This window comes from Mastigoproctus giganteus, chromosome 6 (genome assembly GCF_048544385.1).
Source record: "Mastigoproctus giganteus isolate SK-2022 chromosome 6, ASM4854438v1, whole genome shotgun sequence".
NCBI lineage: Eukaryota > Metazoa > Arthropoda > Arachnida > Uropygi > Thelyphonidae > Mastigoproctus > Mastigoproctus giganteus.
This window is the reverse complement of record NC_143580.1, coordinates 161143468-161164704: the sequence shown is the minus strand read 5'-3', so window position 1 is coordinate 161164704 and position 21237 is coordinate 161143468. Positions and strand designations below refer to the sequence as shown.

At 37.1% G+C, this 21237-nt stretch overlaps 1 protein-coding gene across 1 annotated transcript in view; it reads left to right on the top strand.

Annotated features, from left to right (window-relative positions):
- The window catches only part of Parp1 (Poly-(ADP-ribose) polymerase), a 411082-nt gene that overhangs the window by 333797 nt on the left and 56048 nt on the right, over positions 1 to 21237 (top strand). The window contains exon 20 of the mRNA XM_090376325.1: positions 4713 to 4940. Coding sequence (XP_090232451.1) covers positions 4713 to 4940 — 228 coding nt within the window. The remainder of the gene's footprint in view (positions 1 to 4712; positions 4941 to 21237) is intronic.

The window sequence follows — 21237 nt, the reverse complement described above, 5'->3', positions numbered from 1 at the left end:
ACAGTACAACTAGATACCATTTCAGAGTAGAATACTACAGTGTCTACTGCTCCTAACTCAAACGAAACAGATTGCATGAACTCAGAAGGTAGTTCACACCAAGATGACCAGATTTTAGAACTGTTTACCAATGAGGAGATAGATATAAGGAAAACTTATTTTTCAAAGAAAGGGAAAGGTGGATAAACTTGAGCGATATAAACCTTCAGTCCCTCGAAAACAAATCAAGGGTTCCACTGAACTCAAATAATGCTTACCTGAGTCGCCTTTCAAAATGTGAAAAGAGGATACAGCAATACAAAACTAAACAATGTGTTACCTACCAAGGGGCCAGAGGCGCCTCTGTAGCCAGGTGGGAAGGAGCAGCAGTGCGTAGCACACGCTTCTTGATTACACCGGGGTTCGAGCCCGTCACCACCAAATACAGAGGATGCGGAAAGGTCAGGGATTGATTACCGCATATTCTCGGAGCAATATGGCCTTAGTTGCTAATGCTCCTAAAAAAAACCAAAAAAACAACAACCAAGAGGCCAGAAAATCCTTCCCAGCCACAAATACTAACAAGCCAACTTATGTTCAAATAACCACAAAACACACATCAACTGCTACCCGAATGGGGGTAACTATACCACCAAGCAAATCACTAGATGAATGGACAAGATTAGTACCAACGCACCAAACTACAAGCAAACAAAGCAAAGCTATAAATATGCTGATTACAGTACAACCAGGTACCATTCCACAGCAGTATCTACCACTCCTGACTCAAACCAAACAAACTACATGGACTCAGAAAATATTTTACACCATGATGAACAGATATTAGAACTGTACACCGACGAGGAGATAGATACGGGAAAACCTTATTTTCCAGAGAAGGGGAAAGGGTAAACTTGAGCAATATAAACCTTCAGTCTACTAAACCCAAATAACGTTAACCAATGGAACTGTAGAGGCTGTCAGTAATTTGACTGACATCCGAGATCTCCTTTCACAATATGACCTTATCACCTTCTGTCTACCTGAAACCAATCTAACACCAAATATAGCTGGTGCCTCCATAGCCAGGTGGGCAGGAGCAGCAGTGCATAGCACATGCTTCTTGATTAGACCAAATACGGAGGAATGCGGAAAGGTCAGCGAATGACCACCGCATATCCCCAGAGCAATATGGCCTTAGTTGCTGATGCTCCTAAAAACCAAATAATAACAACAACCAAATATAGCTGCTTCCCTTCATGACTACATAATACACCGGTAAGATCAGGTTGCACACAATTCGATCAAATCTTACACATAGAGGGGTAGTGCTGATAATCAACTCTCAGTTACTTTCAAAACCAATCCTGCTAAAAAAAAAAAAAAAAAAAAAAAAAAAGACTGGAAACGAGCCAGTGTTAAATTCAGTTTAATCATATTCTAATTATACTCCCCCCCCCCAACCAAAATATAAGTATTCTGACTTAGAAAAATTAGTGATACGACTTCCCAAGCCCTGCTGCATCTTAGAGTGTCCTTGACAATTGTGTGGACAAACTATTGAAAAATTACTTGATCAGCACAATCTGATAACTCTCAATAATGGGCATGCACACTTATATGCATCTTCCTACAGGACCTTCTTCGGCTGTTGAGATCTCTCTCTCTCTGTGCTGAGCAACCATATACCCTATATTTGGTGGTCTATTCACTGCAATATACCGCACTGATACAAGCATTCGACACCTTTCTTACTGAATTGCCAAGTGGAAATTATACAGGAAACTAGCAACACTACAAATAAAGCAGGTCCAACAAACACCATAAATGTGGCAGAAGAATATATATCTAACCAAATACTGCCATCAGCAGCAGGGCCATACTGGATAGGGCAGATTATGGATAGGGCACATACACCTGACACTTTTATTTGCTGCAGCCACTGATCCAGAATATACACATTGTTTGCCCCATTACAACAGAGAGCTACAAACTCTCTTTGCCTCGTTTTCCACAACAAACACTGACTATTGCTCATCTCGTAGCAGACACACCACACTTGGTCAAAATCTTTACTTTCCTCAAACGGATACAACTCTATAACACACTCTAAACTTCAGCCACAATTCGTATTGATAAAAAAGGTACTTTGAACTTGGTGCATTTGCCGTTGCACTGTAAAGCCCATAAACAATCATCAACCAGAATCCATGGACCATCTGCTCTTCTTTATATAGCGTAATTTTCCTTGACTAGAAGTTTCCAGATCCCTAGTGCAAGGCAACTGTTCTTGCTTTTGCTGAGCCAGGAAAGGATCCTAAATTTCCAACAAGCTACCATCCTGTTGGTCTGATTACTGTCTGTGCAAAATATTGAAAGAATGCTCATCTTATATTGTACCTAGAATTAAATAACCCCTCCAGCATTCAGTACAGCTTTTGGCACTGATACACATGAAAAACAACTGTATAAATTACAGCAGCATGGCATTGGGTGTAAGTTGATGTTATGTTGATGGATAAAATAATGGTGGCTGAATGGCAGAAGACAGAGTGGTATCTATGGACATTGCTCTGCATAAATTAATATTATTAGTGAAATTCCCCTGGATTCAGTGCTGGGCCCATTGTTTTTATATTTATTAGTGATATTGATGAAGGTATGTCAGGCTTAACGTCTATATTTGCAGATGGTAAAAAGGTTGGCAGAGTTATTAATGAGTAATTGAAGTATGCTACTGCAACAAGACTTAGAGAAATTAGGCAAATGGGCTGAAAAGTGGCAATTGAAGTTTAACCTCGACAGATGCAAGGTACTGCATATGGGATAGCAATCCCAGAATTCCATGCCATCTGTGTGGTACGTTATTCTGGGATTAGTTCATTCTCCACTACTGAAGGTAGTGAAGATTGAAAAATTGCTTGAGGTAATTGTGCCAACGTGAAGTTCTCTGAGCATTGTAGATGGACTACTAGGACCTCTCATTGGATTTTGCCAACAATATATGTAGGAATTTTGCCAGCAAGGATAAGGAAGTTCTTATCCCATTGTACATAGCAATGGTTAGGCCATATCTTGAGTACTGCATGCAGATCTGGAAGCTGCATTTTACAAAGAACATTTATCTGCTGGAACAGGTGCAGAGAAAAGTAATGAAATTAGCAGAACAAAAGGGTTCTCTTACTAAGAACGACTAGTCCTGCAAATTAAATTTGGAAACTGGGCACCTGCTAGAAGATCTGACTGAGGTATTTTAGACTATGAATGGATTGAGCAAGTTAAATGTAGATGGTAACCTTACTCCTGTTTAGACCACATACATAAGGGAGCATAAATTTAAATTGAAGGATGGTTGCAGATTGGGTGCAGAAATTTGTTTTCAGCCAGTGGCTGGGTGATTGTTGGAAAAAAAACCCTTATCTGGTTTTATATCTATTTTATTTTTTGGCAGATGGTGTAATAGCTTGCTTCTTCCACCATTTTCCAATACTAATACTAGTATTTTTATTTTTTTTCTGATTTTCAGAAGACAAGTTTGATGGTACTGCATATGATTGCAGATGGACAATTCTGAATATTCTAGGCACCTCCGTAGCCAGGTGGGAAGGAGCAGCAGTGCGTAGCACATGTTTCTTGATTAGACCGGGGTTCGAGCCCGTCACCACCAAATACGGAGGATGCGGAAAGGTCAGGAAATGACCACCGCATATCCCGGAGCAATATGGCCTTAGTTGCTAATGCTCCTAAAAACCAAATAACAACAACTGAATATTCTATATAAAGTCATATGTGATTTTATATATAATATTCGGAATTTTGTTCATGTAATGAAAATTACCCAAAAGTAAAAACTACTATTGTTATAGAAACAAACACAGATTTAAAATAACAAATGCAGCGAGAATGAATATAACTGGGATATCTGAACAAAATGTAACAAAGAATAGTGATAGAACAAAATTTTATTAAAAGCAAATACAAAATAATGTAGTTAAATTGTTACAGAATATGATCCAAGTCTCTGCCATGCTCATAAACTTGCATTCACTCATTTTATGTGTTCAGTATAGTTGTTAAAGAATATGTTTGTCAGTGCTGCTGCTGTTCTTAGCATTTCGTACAGAACTGGTTGGATATATTTTTCAGAATGTATACAATGTAAAGCCATTTTCTGGAAGATCTTTTCACTGTCGTTGTCAATTAGTTAATCATTTGATATTGCATATGGGTATAGAAGAGCTGCAGAATAAAGTCATCTGTCATGATATCACTGGCGCAACTTCAAAGAGATTTTGTACTGCATATAATGAGTTTGTAAGTTCGTGTTAAATTCAGAAATTGCAGCTTAAGTTCTAGAATGAAAGAAATATGTGCATAATAGTGAAACCAAATAGGCTAGTTTGATCTTCATTTATGTTTACTTGGCATAATTTTTTTTATTATTTTTCTATGTAATACTTCACTGTATTTAATCCATTTTGTTGTAGTTACTTTTATAATGACTCTATGGACATAATAAAGTTTACATTGGGTGCCTTCAAGTTCATTACAAACATTTTGAGATAATATCACTGTCTTTTTTTGTGTGTTATGTAACAGTTTGGTATCTACTTAATCTGCCATTAATTTAAAATCAATCAATTTTTACCTTGTTAGCACAGTGAAAAAAGAAAACTTGAAATATGATTTATGAAATATAAAATATATTTAAAACAAAGCATTTTATTTTGCAGAGCAAAATTGATATGCTGGATTCCTTGCTTGATATTGAAATAGCATACAATATGTTAAAGGACGTTCGTGCAGACTCTGTTAAAGATCCAGTTGATTCCCATTATGAACAGTTAAAAACAGATATAACAGTTCTTAATAAAAAGGACAAAGAATATGAACTGATTCAAAAGTATATTACGAATACACATGCACAGACACATACATCATATCAGCTTGAATTGGAAGAGGTAAGTGCCTACTAATAAAATAGTAAAACAATATCTTGCAAAGTTTAAAAAAAAAAAAAGTGACTTTTTTAATTCTTTGGCTTTTTTTATTTATTATTTATTTTTTATTTCAAAGACAACTGTGGTTGTTTTTTTTTTTTTTTTTTTTTTTTGTGCAGTGGTTTCTTTTTCTTTTGTTTTAAGTACAGATCATCCATAGACTGAAGTTGTGGTTAATTGAATTTTGCATTATTGGTATTAATATGGCTAAATGATGTAAGGCAGCACACTTTTTCTGCATCTGCCAAAAAAAAAAAATAAATAAATAAAGAGGAAAAAGTTGTATGAATGACTGACAAAAAAACATTTTGTCAGTCATTCATACTTTCCAAAAAGTGACTATATCAAACTATCAACCTTAACCACTGTGGCAGGCAATTCATTCCATTGATCTACATCATACTGTCCAAAAGATAAACTCTATGAGATCCACCTCTTACTCCCCAAAATTTTATTTTTATGCCTCCTGGTTCTGCTGTCTTTTACCAGTGAAAATATATATATCCCTCATTCATTTTACTGATTCCCTTCAGGGCCTTATGTACTTCTGTTAGATTCCCCAAGATGTGTAGTTACCAAGCTTTGCAGTCCACACTTTCTAATCCATTCTTTTAATGGACATAAGTTAGCACCCCTTACTTAGAGGGGAACAGGTATCCTGTGTGTTATCAGACACTCAGCTTAAAACACTGATGGATCCAATATCTCTCTATTACAGAAGATTTAGGAGAAGTCCGGTTGGCCTGCTTCCCCAAAATCCACTCATGCACACCTTCTCAATGGTAAGCCCTGTTACGTCACTTAGGTGGCAACGAACGTGTAGAGTGGTTTTCTTCAAGACACATGGTCAGCGGGAAGAGAAAAAGACCAAACCCTCCAGTATATGACAGCACAACAAAACAAATGGCCCTCAGTCCCCAGCAGCTTTCACTCTCCCTCTTAAGGCAGCGAGAGGATCAGAGTGGAAGCAGAGGGTGCTAAGAATCTCTGGGTATGACCAGGCTGCCATGCACGGAAACTGAACTTGGCCTGTTATAGCGTAAGATCACTCATCGGTGAAGATAGGATATTAGAGCTGGAAAAGGGAAAAAAAAAAAAAAAAAAATGTGAATTGGAATATCATTGGTTTGGCTGAAACAAGAAGAAATGAATCACTTATAAGTTTATCAAGTGGAAATCTGCTGTACACCAATGGAAACAGTGAAAGGTGTGAAGGTGGATTTGGGTTTCTGGTCCATAAAGATTTTAAAAACAACATTTTGGAATTCAAAAGTACATCACCAAAGGTGTCAAGACTAATACTCAAGATTTCTAAGCGGTACAAGCTAAAGATTATAATGATTTATGCACCAACATCGAGCCATGATGATGAAGAGGTTGAAGAAATGTACACCGAAATTGAGAGTCTTCTAGATGAGCAGAAAACCCACTACACTATTATTATGGGGGACTTCGATGCTAAGGTTAGAAAAAGACAAAACAGCACAGAAAGGGGAACTATAGGAAATTTTGGAATTGGTGAAAGAAATGAAAGAGGTGAAATACTTGTGGAATTTGCAGGATCTCAAGGACTGTCAGTAATGAACACTTTTTTCAAGAAAAGGGTGAACAGAAAGTGGACATGGAAGTGTCCAAATGGATTAACAACTAATGAAATCGACTTCATCATCACTAACAGCAGATATATTGTGAATGATGTCACCATCCTGAATAAGGTAAATGTTGTAAGTGATCACAGAATGGTAAGATGTACACTTGATATAAATGTAGGAAAGGAAAGGAAAAAACTGACTCGAGTAAACAATACAAAGGTCTTTGAGATAACAGAAGAGGAGAAAAAGTATGTACTGGAACTTAAGAACAAGTTTGAGCTTCTGCAGACTGCTCAGGACCAAGATATCGACGAGGAATATTACAACTTTCTGAAAGTGATAAAGCCCAAAAAACCTATAGGGAAAAAGAAATCCAAAGAAGTAAAAATTAGTCAAGAAACACTTGTCATGATGAACCGAAGACGACAAATGAAGAGGAAGAAAAACACTGACAGGGAGAAAATTGAGTATACTGAGTTATGCAAAGCCATTAGAAAGAGACTCAGAGAGGACATAAGAAGATTTAACACAAGAAAAGTAGAACAAGCATTAAGGGAAAACAAAGGATTTAAATCAACAACCATGAGCAGTAATACAGAAAGACAAATGATACTGAAACTCAAGAATAGCAATGGTGTACTTATAAACAGCAGAGAAGGCATAATTCAAATAGCAGAAGACTACTATAGAGAATTATACAAGGAGCAAGGGAATGATCCAAGCAGTGGGGAAGATGGATTTCAAAGTAGCAACACATACCACATACCCGATATTCTTCCTGATGAGGTAGAACATGCATTGAAGAAAATGAAGAATCAGAAAGCCCTGGGGGAAGATGAAGTTACTGTAGAGTTGTTAAAATTGGGAGGAAGAGACAACACAAAAACTGCCAAGGCTCTTCACAAAGTGCATTCGAAAAGGTGTGACGCCTAAGCAGTGGAATAATGCAATCATAGTTTTGCTGCATAAGAAAGGAGATAACTCAGAAATTGGAAATTATAGACCAATTAGCTTGTTGTCCCACATCTACAAGTTGTTCACAAGGGTCATTACTAACAGATTAGAAAGGAAACTTGATGATAATCAAACAAAAGGGCAAGCTGGCTTTAGGACAGGATTCTAAACTATGGATCACCTTCATGTAATATCACAGCTAATGGAGAAAGCAAATGAATATAAAACACCATTATGCCTGGCATTTGTGGATTATGAAAAGGCATTTGACTCCATACAGCATAAGGCAATGTTTCGGGCACTGGAAAGACAAGGCATAGATACCCCATATATTATGATTTTGAAGAAAATATATGAGAGTGTTACCTCCTTTATTAGACTAGACAAAGACAGCAGGAAATTTAAAATCAAGAAAGGAGTTCGACAAGGAGACACAATATCTCCGAAGCTGTTTACTGCTGCCCTTGAGGAAGCTTTCAGAATATTAGACTGGTCGCAGAAAGGAGTCAATGTGAACGGAGAGTACCTAAACCATTTACAATTTGCAGATGACATTGTGGTTATAAGCCACGATCCCAAAGAATTAGAGGAAAATCTTAATCAGTTATGCACAGTTAGTAAGGATTTCGGACTAAAAGACGAATATGGCTAAAACAAAAGTATGCCACAGAAAGGGAAATAATGATTGAAGGAGCAGTAATTGAAAAGGTGGAGTCGTATACTTATCTGGGACAAGTTATTAGCTGTAATAATGATAAATGGCTAGAAGTCAAGAGAAGAATAAATTTTGTATGGATAGCATTCAGAAAATATAGTCACATACTGAAAAGCAATATCCCAGTTTGTCTGAAACGTAAAATAATGAACCAATGTATACTCCCCCACCATGACTTATGGAAGTGAAACTTGGGTACTCACCAAAAGAATGGAAGAGAAGCTGAGAACTACACAGCGAAGAATGGAACGAATTATATTGGGAATCAGACTGTTAGATAAGAAGAGAAACACATGGATTAGGCAGCAAACTCAAGTAAAGGACATTCTTATCAAAACTAAAGAACTAAAATGGTCTTGGGCAGGAGACATAGCTCGAAGACATGATGAAAGGTGGACTAAGAAAATAACAGAATGGTATCCAAGAGGAGCTAGAAGAAAACCTGGAAGACAAAGGCGGAGATGGATAGATGAAATTCATGAGTTTGTGGGTAGTAAATGGATGGCCAGTGCACAAAACAGAAGGAACTGGAAAGTTGCTGGAGAGGCCTTCATCCTGCAGTGGATTGAAAATGGCTGGTGATGATGATGACTCAATGTTGCCATTCTTTGAACTCTTTCTACAAGTTCTGTTTCTTTCTTCTTGTACAAATACAGATGCACAGAGTACTGATACTCATATCATATCAGCTTGATTTGGAAGAGATATGTAACTAATACAACATGGTTTCTGAATGCAATCTCACCATCATCTACAACGAAATGATATCCTTTATCCTACTTGAAAAGTTCATATATCGGGACCTCATGTACCTTTGTTGCTGCCTCTTTATATTGAATGGAAAGTTTCATGCCTGATGGAATTATAACTGCTAAAGTTCTTTTTCATATTTAACAACCCCCCCCCCCTCCCAGCTGGTAAGTAACTTCTGGATTTCTGTTCACTACTTGCAAAACCTTACCTTTAGATGCATTAAAGTTCAGTAGCCATTTTTTAGACCATCTGATCTCGGTCATTTCGAAGCAGAATAGCCTGGTTTGTAATCAGCAAATTATGCAATCCCTCATCAGTGTCATTAAGGAAAATAAGAAACAGGAGTTATGGCCATTTTTAACCACTCTCTGTCTTCCATCTTTTAGCCAGCTCCTGATCCAACAAGAGAATCTTGCTACTGATACCACTTTACTTCAATTTTTATAATAGCCTTTCATGGGAAATCATATCAAAAGCTTTACTGAAGTCAAGGTTAATAGTGTCAAAGTTGTTCCTTACATACAGATGTTTTATGGCTTCATCATAATAATTAATTAGATTAATCAGATAAAACTAACCTTTCACAAACCATGCTGGAACTATTCTTACTAAGATGGTTCTGTATGTTTCCTTATTTAGAAACTCCATGATCTGTCCTTGTGGTAGCACAGTTGGTAGAATCGCTGTCCTTGCCACATCAGGTGGAAAAGACCTGAGTTTGAATCTAGTCAATGATATGAGGAATATAAGACCTTTTATCATAGCATGGCTGGTTAGTCGGTCTCGGGTGATGGCAGCACTTTTTTTTTTTTTTTTTTTCCCCCCTCCCCTCTCCCAGAAACTGGGTTTTTACAGACACATTACATACACCATAGCATGGCCTAACTTGCTGATGTGCCTAAGAAACTCTACCCACCCATGATCTTACCCACCACTGAAGTCAAACTCAATGATCTATAGTAGCCTATCATGTATTTTGCACCTTTTTTGTGGATTATGAAGATATTAGTGCTTCTCAGTTGCAGGGGATTGTCCCAGAGTCTTATGCTGGTTCCCAAAACATTCTCAGTGGGATGATGCATTCATGTGCTACCATTTTTTAGTAGAATAGAATGTATATCTTCCAATCCTGTAGCCTTATCTTCTTTTAGCTTCAGTATTTTTTTCCCCTTTTCCAAAACTGATATCACTTAACTTAAAGCAGTCTGATCACTTGTCACTGCTCCCTCCCGGCTTGAATGGTTTTCAGTTGTAAAGATTGTTTAAAAGTACTTATTCAACTCATCTGCTCACTTCTACTGGGCTTTATATGAATTTCTGCCATGATCAAGTAAAGGATCTTATTTTTAGCTCTTTCAGTGGTTTTATTACATATACACTTATAATACTCATATAAATCAGTATCTCGCAATAACTATCCCATGCTTTTTTTCTTTTGCTCAATTATACCCCTATCCTCACTAGTCACTCACTTGGGCATCTTTCACTTGCAAAGCTTAGCCACTATCACAATGGATTGATAGTTTACAAGATAAATTCCTTGAATACTTCCCTTAATGAATTAGTATCAAACAGCTTATGGTTGTTACCCCATTTACTGCATACACAATACCCCCTCCCCCAAACACTCATCTCTCTCTCTCTCTCTCTCTCTCTCTCTCTCTCTCCTCTCTCTCTCTCTCTCTCTCCTCCTCTCTCTCTCTCTCTCCCTCTCTCTCCTCTCCTCTCGCTCTCCTCTCTCCTCTCTCTCTCTCTCTCTCTCTCTCTCTCTCTCTCTCTCTCCTCTCTCTCTCTCTCTCTCTCTCTCTCCAAACTGAAACCTGCTCCTTTTCCTTTGACCATAAAATTTCTTTAGACAGTACCCATTTCATGACAGTTTCTTTTTTAAATAAGGAACTAATAGCAGTACTCTCTGTTATTAGACACACTCAAATTTGGGTGCAGTTTGGATCCCTGGTGAAAACCTAGTCGAGGATATTAGACTCATGTACATTTTTTTTTTTTTTAATGATATAATAAATAACAATTCAGGTAGCCCAAAAATTTGTATTCCCATTGCATATTGCCTATCCATATTTTCCAATTTATAAGAGGTAAATTGAGTTGCCAAAATGAGGCAATCACACTTAACTACCCATTTAAGTTGCCTATAAAGATTTTTGTCATGCTCCCCAGAATCATTTGGTCTGTAATATACCCCAACTACAAGGTGCAAGCCAAAAGTTTCCAGACTGACCATATGGAGTGTAACTGCATATGTTATATCAGTGCACCATTAGATGTGATTACTGCTGAACTAATTGATTGTAAATTAATATGGCAAGTTTTGCACCAGTAGAACATTTTGGTTTTGTACTATTTAGACCTGTTGTGAGCTACATGCTAATGCCTTTCAAACGAAAATTTAAACCTAATGCTGCAAAATTTGTGCTCCGTTTGATGAGTGATGAACAGAAATAGAATTGGCTTTCTGTGTGCACAGGCTGGTGAGAACAGAAACTCCCTTCCAGGGTCATAACAGGGGATTAAAGGTGGATTTATGGTTGAGCTAAAAACAAAGCAACAGTCCTTCCAGTGGAAAAGTCCATCTCGATGTCCAAAAAATGCAAGGCAATTTGGATCAAACATCAGGAGCACGTTGATTTTCTTCAAAAATAAGGGAATTGTTCCTTAAGAATTCCTTTACCCCAGTCCAAACTGTACATCACCATTTCTATATCAGAATTCTAAGACATTTAAGAGAGGATGTCAGGAGAAAATGTCCAGACAAATGATGCACTTAGGATTGGCTTCTGCATCACAACAGTGTGCCACTGTACAATGCTTTATCGGTTCAGCACTCTTTAGCCAAGAACAAAATTCCAAAGGTTCCACACCCTCCTAATTCTTCCAGCTTAGTCCACTGTGACTTTGACGTCAAGTGATCCCAGTGCAATTCATATAGTACTCTTTATAAAAGTGATTAAAGTTCATTTTTAAGTTTGTCTTTTAACTACTTAGTAGTTGGCTACATATAAACATGATGCTATAGCACAAACCTATACATTTTTCTGTCTTTTTCTTAAAAGGTCTTTCATTTATAGTAGTTCTGTACTTGAAAGTCTCAAGTTAGAACACAATGGAAACTTTTATTTATTTATTTATTTTTTTTTGTATATATTTTACTAGCCAACTAACTCTTTCAACCACTTGGTCTCACTACTCCTGCCTTCTCGGGGCAGAGCTGGTAACTCAAGAGGAAAAATCCTCACTCTAAGGGCTGAAAGGAGTAACCATGGAAAAGTACATAAACGACAAGGCCTATGGCCTTTGACTACCAAATGGCAGAAGAAAGATGCAACTCCATCCTCATTCCTGCTCTTTCTTATTATGCATTCTCTAGCAGACCATCAATCAGCAAGCTTTCTCCATTCTAATGACAAAAATTTTAGAAAATACTGCTGGTTCAGTATCTAAATCCAGAGATTTGCTAATTGAAACTACAAATGCAAGTCACTCAGAACTCCAGGTGACCACCTTCAAGGGAATCTCAGGTTTTTCTCTCCTCTTGCCAATTGAACACTTCAGAGGGTGCCATGTCAGGGAGGGACTTGCTACATGTTGTTGATGAAATTTCTCAGGAGATGCAGTATCACAACTTCAGGATTCTCTTGACCTGAATGGTCATTCAAGTCAAGAGAATCCTGAACATACAAGATGGATTACTCATACCAACTAGAAATATTATATTGACTTTCAGTTCACCTAAAGTACAACTATACATACCAAATCCTACTAGGTGTTTGAAATGCCAAAAGTATGGTCATTCACGGTCTGCATGGAGATCCACAATTTGTGCTTCTTGTGGATCCACAGAACATAGCATGCCCCTCAGTGTCCAAAGTGCAAAGATAACCATATTCAAAGGACTGTGAAATCTCTGGAAAATATGATACAAAATTACCAACAGTACAAAAATTACCAAGCTAGGAGTGAAAAAGCAAGTTCTATCAACTACAATTACTGCCGTTCTTCAATAACTGAAGCAGAAAACTGTCTCAATTCAGACTTCTCCTCTTTTCCAAATTTGTAAACCGCAAGCTGGGCTTTCTCAATACTGTATCTCCAACAGTATCCACTTGTTTCATCAGTCTCCACTCAAGCTGCCTATAACAGGAAGTATGCACACTGATGATAGTGCAGATCGGGATGACACAATTCTGGAATACATCCTGAGGATGATATAGCCACTTCTTGTCCTAATTTTTGGCTGAAAAGGAGAAGGCAAAAAGAAACAATTTGAAGTAAATCTGAATCTATTCGGCAATTCCAGTGTATTAAGAAAGTTTTCATTTTCATAATGCACACTAATACAGTGGAATTGCCGTGGTTTCCACAGTGATATAGATAGCATCTGTGACCTTTTTCAGTACAATCCTGCAGATATACATTTTCAAGAAGCAAGCCTAACTTCAAAGGTAGATTTTTGATAAAAGCCTGCATCACTTATAGAACAGAATGCGCCACCTCAAATAGTGCTTGCAGAGGAGCAGTCCTCATTAATTCTAGTGTCATCTTAGCATATTCCTCTACAATCACCTTTGGAAGCCATAGAACACATCATAACCCACATTATATTAACATTAGTCTCATCATATAGATCAATAGCCTTACTCCCTGTACTAAGGAAAATGCATAAAAGATTAATATATAAAGATTATCTCAGTACTACACGGAGGCAAAATTACATTCTAACAATCAGTATGGCTTTAAGTAGGGCAGGATGAATCCTGTGGTAGCTTTTACTACCACAGTGTTTGCTCAGCCAGTGCTTTCATACTCCCTACTGCCTGGCCTGCCTCCTTGTGGCACTGGACATGAGGATCCACATGGATATTTTCACATGGAAAACTAGAGTTTTCCATGTGAAAATACAAGCCCCTAGGCTAAGAGGCAAGATGAACAACACAATCTTGTTATAACAACATAACATACGAACACTCACTAACCTACATAAATCTGGCCTTTACAGAGTTTTGTATTCATCACATTGCTTGTGATGAATACAAAATTTCAGGGGTTCCCACCAAGTTAATTGCATTATAAATAACACTATACACTTGGGGAATAGCAACACCAAAATAAAATACATGTTTGTGTTCGAATTAAAAAGAGTAGAGGAAGATACATATCTGGTGATACGAGCAGATGTAGTTTTCTGAGCAATGTAAACAGACATCCAGGAAAGCCCATGGTGATTTAATTGATGATTTATCGAACAATATCCTGTAAAAAAGGGGGAGGTCATAATCCCACTATATGAGGCAATTGAAAGACCACATTTCGAATGCTGTGTCCAAGTATGGAGACCTCATCTAAAAAAAAAAAACACCGTGTATACCCTGTACGCATGAAAGATGTTTTATTTTATGTGAAAACATCCTTGGCTTGGATGAAGTTAAAGGGGTTTAGCATGAAAAGAATCCAAACATGCTTAACATTTTAAAGCATTTATTATTTTTTTTCCGATAATTTCACGAATTTGAGGTTGCAGTACGTGTTCAATAGGTGATTTACTGACAGTGGATTTGTGATAGCTAAAATATGATACATACACTTGAGGTTGTAAATAGTTTAAATGTCTTTGAAACACAGCATGAAATATAGTTGGTGCTTCCATAGCCAGGCGGGCAGGAGCAGTAGTGCATAGCACACGCTTCTTGATTAGACCGGGGTTCGAGCCCGTGACCACCAAATACGGAGGATGCAGAAAGGTCAGGGAATGACCACCGCATATCTCTAGAGCAATATAGCCTTAGTTTTAGCAATGCTCCTAAAAACCAAATAACAACAACAACAACATCAATTATAGTTCCATGATACAGATTTTAGATCAATACAGATCTAAAAGTATTTAACATTAGTCCAAATTTATTTTCTAAGAAATCAGTCAAAGGTTTGGATTTGAGTATCTGCAAAATTAAGCTTGAAATCTCCACTAAGTATCATCGGTATTCAGTTGCAATTCTTGTGAGAAAATTGTTGTAGCCATGCAGCTCCTTTAATCGTGTAAGGAAGTGAAACAAAATGGATATATTCAATGATGTGTTCGATCTTTTGGTTAGGTTAAATGTAAATGACTACCAACAATATCGTTTAACAATCAGGAAGAAGACATTCGGCTGCACAAATGTCACCCGCAGGTCTAACACTCACGGATTTGCCAACAGTTTGTCGATAAATCACTTCCATATGAGAAGTAACAACATGAGTATGATTTTTCTCTCTTATAAACTACTACACCACCAGCTTGATCTTCTTATTTGAATTGAACGACACAATCGAAGTTAGGTATGCTTACCTCTTGTTATTTAGCCACATTTCAGAAACAAAGTAAATTGAAATGTTGTGTGACTGCATCAGTTAGATTATCACTGTGAGCACGTAAACTTTGATAATTTAAGGTTAGAGTGGAAAGATCTTGTCATTTACTGATGAACTCATATAAAGTAGCTTGCATGGTAAATAGGATTAACTGAATCAACTACTTGCCCTACTGATAAACTGAATCAACTACTTGCCCTACCAAATCAACGTTGTTGATTAATTTGGCATTGTTAGCACCATTTAGGAAGTGACATCATTTGCATAATTTAAAATCTAAACAGTCAGCTTTCTTCATTACCAATTGGTTTTACTCTAGTGCCTCCATTGATGTTTTCACATGAAAAGAAAGATACTGAGCTTCTTGAAAGGGTCCAAAGATTGGCAACTCCCATCACGTCGAAGGTAAGAGCTCGACGTGGATTTTGCCAATGTCGAGCATTTCCGTATCCTTTCGGTGGGTGGTGGTAGAAGCGGGGTCCGCGTCTATATACGCGATCATTGAAGGAAAGGCTAAAGTTCATCCATACGAGAAAAGACTGATTGTGTGGGCTGCAGAACTTGGCAACTGGGCACCTTAGATGGGACCTGCTTGAGGTTTATAAGGCTCCAAGATTGGTTAGTAAAGTGAAGGAAGACAGAATTTTCACTGTTGTAAAGAATATTCAAATTACTGGGGAAGAAGTTTAGACTAAATTGTAGGTAGTTTTCTTTTAGCAACAAGTCATTGATTAATGGAACAAGTTGCCTACACAGGTAGTTGAGGCTGACAGTTTGAATAAATTCAGAGGTTAACTGGATAGTCACCTACACGAGGTGTAGGTGACTATCCAGAAAATAGAAATCACCTTCATGATTTCTATTTTCTTACCTAATTTTTTTTTTTTCCTGGCCAGTGCAGCAAAAGCCTGTGGCTTCTTTGCACCATATGACTATATTGATACTAATATTCAGTGCTTTTTTTGGGATGGTGCAGTGTACCAGCACCTTTATTATTAACAGTGACGTGTGACATCTGGATGCAGTACCATTTGAAATTTGCAATATTCCGTAAATTTTTTTTCACATGTTTATCTACTATTCAAATAAGCTTCAAGTTATTTAACTAAATTTGCATTTTTCACTGTCTATTGTTAAGATATTTTCTATATAAAAGTTTATAACTATTTTTAGAATTCTAAATTACTCAGTCAGACCTCTGTTTAACGAACTCCTTTTATAGCGAATTTTTTTGAATTCCTCTTGGAAGTTGCATTTAAAATAGTTTCTGTTGAGCGTAGAAAATTTTCATATAACGAACGGATTAGGATAGACTTGACTCTGTACGCACTGTTTGCATTTCTAGCCTTCAGGCAATTAGTGCTGCTGCACGAATCAAGAGAGCTAATGGGATTACCAACTTACAACTTAGTGGTACTCAGTAAAACTATCTGACCACCTGCCCCACACATGGAGAAGTCGTGCTATTCAACAGTGAGCAGATCAAAGAGTATTTCCGATGCTGACAGTGGGCTCTGGTCAATCTTTTATTGAAGTGATGTCCAACCTTTTCCCCTGCTGGCCTCCTGTTGGGTTTTCTTCACAGTCTCCACGGCTGCATTACAAGTAAAGGCTGGCGCCCTACCATTGGACCTCCATATCATCTTCAAGGGATTATCCTACAGAATGAAGAAATGCATCCCAACAGCAATAGCACGAATAGAGATCAACGTAAACACAGAAGTTAAACACATTGTTATAATGAAATAGTAAAACTATGGCAGACCAGATGGGACACCTCACCGGTCGGCACTGTAACCAGGGTTTTCCTTCCACAGGTAACTTTCATTACAGCCAAAGCAACCAATAAGTGGTTCTCCCCAACCTTCCAGTACTCTTTCATTCTCACTGGGCATGGACCACTAAATAGCAAACTGCACCAGCTAGGACTCCTTGACACAGACCACTGTCACTGCGGACAGGAGGGAAATTGGAGGCACGTACTCCTCAACTGTGCCCTCTACCAACAGCAGAAGAACAGCTACACCAATTTTGAGAAGAGGAAGACCTATTTCAACCATCAAAACTGCCAGACCCCAGACCCCGAATACAATCCTCGTACTGTTGGATGTGCTACAAAGACTGTGTGACTCAGACTTCACCCGTTTCTCTTTCTCTCTCTCTCTCTCTCTCTCTCTCTCTCTCTCTCTCTTTTTTTTTTTTTTTCCTACCCTCACACTGTTGCTGGCACCCTGTTCATCGCTCCTTTCACTTCCTGGCTGGGCTGCTGGATCAAATGGTTTTTTAATTTTAAAAAAATTATTTTATTTATTATTTATTTTTTTATTTGCTTATTTATTATTATTGTTATTTATTTTTAAATTTTTTTTTTTCTCTCTCACACTCTGCCCTGGGCTGGGACTCCCCAGGGCAGCCCCCCCCCCTTTCTCTCTCACAATTATCCTGGATTGCAGCTTCCCTGGGCCAGGATAGTCCTCCTCTCTTCTCCCCCCCCACTCATCCTCCTTTACTCCCTGGGGGAAACTCGTTTCCCAGGGAGTAAATTAGGGAAGCAGATAGTAGGGAAGGCCTTGCCTTCCTGTGGCTAGGGACTAGTACCCAGAGGCAGTTGTCTAGGTGATCACTGCATCTAGGTAGCCAAAACAAAACAAAACACAACACTACACTACAGAACACGCACATAAGCTCAGACAAATTTTTTCTGTTCTATCGCTTTCTCCCATGTGGGATGAAAAACTTTTTTTTTTTTTTTTTTTTTCTCTACCCCTCTTACCTTCCTTTTCCACTATCCCATTCAACCTGCACGGGACTGCGGTCCTGTATGGGATGAACACTTTTTTTTTTCTCTCTTTTTTTTTTTTTTTTTTTTTTTTTTACTACATGACATACACTGGCCTTACCTTGACAGAGTCTGTAAAAACTAACTAGAGCAATGAGGCAGAGATGAACTTTTGTTCTAGGAGCCGCCGATACAAAAACACAAAAATTTAAAATTTTCCCATACAGGGGTCATATTCAAAAAAATTCAGTCAGACTTCTTTTGCGGGCCGCACTGAGTGAGTCGAGAAAAATTCAATATCATGTTACATGTAAAAGTAAAATTGAAAATATTCGAAAATTTTATTAAGGACATACACAATTATATTTACTGAACAAAACATTTAATGAGAAAATTTTTTTCATAATTAACAAAATTTAAAATACTGTTTTAGTTTACTTTCTGTGCAGTTGGCCGTAGGTTGGACAGCACTGTGAATCACCAGTTGTTTCGCGGAAGTGCATTATCCACATTTTCCCTATCTCTGTTTACACGGTCACAGTACCTGAATATCCAAATGACACCAACATTTTGGACAGTTTAAAAAAAAAAGAAACCAAATTTAACTAGTTCAAAGAACCAGTGACAATATCGATGATGAGAGAAGGAAAATGAGGACAATGATGATATTAAACCTTCTCAACATGAAATGTCATTTGGTGAAAACAAAGTTAGAAAATTGTCAATTAGGTTACAGTTAAATGACAAAAAGTCAGGTTACAGTTGATGACAAAAACAATTTCTTTGCTAGTATTTCTTAAAATTTTAGGCCCTCTGCTTGACCCACTTTGATCCAGCAAAATATGTTGATTCATTGTTGCTTTAGAAACGTCATTCAGAAACCGATATAAACAGTAAGAAAAGAAGTCGGCATAGTGTGATGGATGAGAACTTAATAAAAATTTGAAATATCTACATAAACTTTATTATGAAATTATTTTTACTTTTTTTTTTTTTTTTTTTTTTTTTTTCACTTATCACTTATTGTACTCATGTTTTACTTATTTTTACTATATACTTGAATAATAAATTTAGGTTTAATAAACTGCATGTTAATATACTTAATTTGTTGTTATTCCAAAAACATTACTACTAAAGTAACAATATCAGAAATAATTTTTGAGTACTTTTCGTATCCTTTTAATTTTCAATTTTTCCTGATAGCAAAGAATGAGTACCGGCACCTATTTTATTTATTTTTTTTTTTTTACAAAAAATGCACTCTAGCATTCAATTTGTTTGCTATCTGAGCGGATAAACAACAAAAGGTGATTGATCAAGGTTTATAAGGCACTGAGAGGGATTAGTAAAATGAATAAAGGTGGAATTTTCACTGTCATAAAGAATTACAGAACTCTAGGAGCCATAAATTCAAATTACAGAGGGTTTTGGTTTAGATTGGATCATAGTAAGTTGTTGATTGCTGGAACAAGTTGCTCTTGCAGGTAGTTGACGCTGATGGTTTGAACAAATTGAGAAGTCCAGTGAATAGTTGCCTGTATGAGGAGGGAAGCATATAATTTGTACAAGTTATCCCTCAATTTGCACGGTCAGGTATTTACTACCAAAATTTTAGATTGCATGGTGAGTTTCGCCACCTGCACAATTTTTATTTCTGCTTTGGAAACAAAATTCCTATTTTTGAAGCTTCAAAAATAGGAATGAAGAGCAGATACTGAAAATTTATTTATGTTTTTTACATGATTGAAGATTTCATTGAAGGAGAAACAAATTTCACCATAATAACGTAAAATCCCACAGAATTACAGCATTGGGATTATCGCAAATGCAATAAGATTGAGTTTACTACCCATTTATAATAGATTGCACTAACAGAAAAGCCCAATAAACCGGAAAATGTAAATTACTTTTATTGTTTTATGGTCGTGACCTCCAGAAATGTGCTCTATAAAAATATCACAAAGGCATTCAAAACTGATTCTTATAACTAAACATAGCAATAAATGGTGGTGTGTTTGTCCAGTTATTTTTGAAACAACTTCCTAATTCGGGAACCCCCTTCATCAGTAATCCTACGTTAGCTGTTCGGACAGAATCTTTTTCTGGTTCAAGCAACATAAAGTGTTTTAATTGGTAAGCATTGTTTTTGCTGATATAATATTTCTTGCCTGTATAAAATGCGTGTTTAATTAGTATCTAAAACACAATTAGGACTGACCAATTACTATTTTTCTACCACCCTAAGTGTAGTACCACATGGTTGGTACGTATCTCTGGGATTACTTCTACCTATATGCAGTACTTTGCATTTGTCACTGTTAAACTTCAGTTGCCACTTCTCAGCCCATCTGCCAAAATTTCCTAGATCCTATTGCAGTAGCACACTGCCATTACTGTAATTAACAACCCTGTTAACCTTTGTATCATCTGCAAACTTCGACATTAGCCTGATATACCTTCATCAATATCATTGATAAATATGCAAAACAACAGTGGGCCCAACACTGAACCCTGGGGGAACTTCACTAATAACATTAGTCCACGAAGAGCAGCATCCATTGATTACCACTCTCCCAATTCTGGTGACAACTCCATTTTATATAGATTCTTTGCTGTTTAGATAATATCTGCCAGACCCTGGGTAATAACTCAGCTATCCAGTTATAGTACTGTGCAGATCTTGACTTTGAATTATATTTCTGAGTTTAGTTGGTCCTTTGTCACGCGTTCCTGTATTTTATTTATTTTTTTTTTTTGTTTATTTCTGTTATAATATCCTGTTTACTCTTGGCTTTGTCTATATCAAAGATTAACATGTTGATCCTCTCCTTTTTGGTTTATCAATCTTTAGACCTAAATTAGTGACCAAAGGGTTGCCCCTTATTTTTTCTGTCTTCTTTTGTGGCGGTTTCAATGAACCTATGTTTCAATTTTCCATAGTGTCTTAATAACCCCATCTGGTGAGTATGGGCTTGGCACACCCAGGGTCCTGAGCTGGATATCATCATTCTTCTTTTTCTTGGTGATTCCCTTCTACTTCTCTCTCTCTCTGCTAATAATAATAATAATAATAATAATAATAATAACCTTCACATTTTTAAA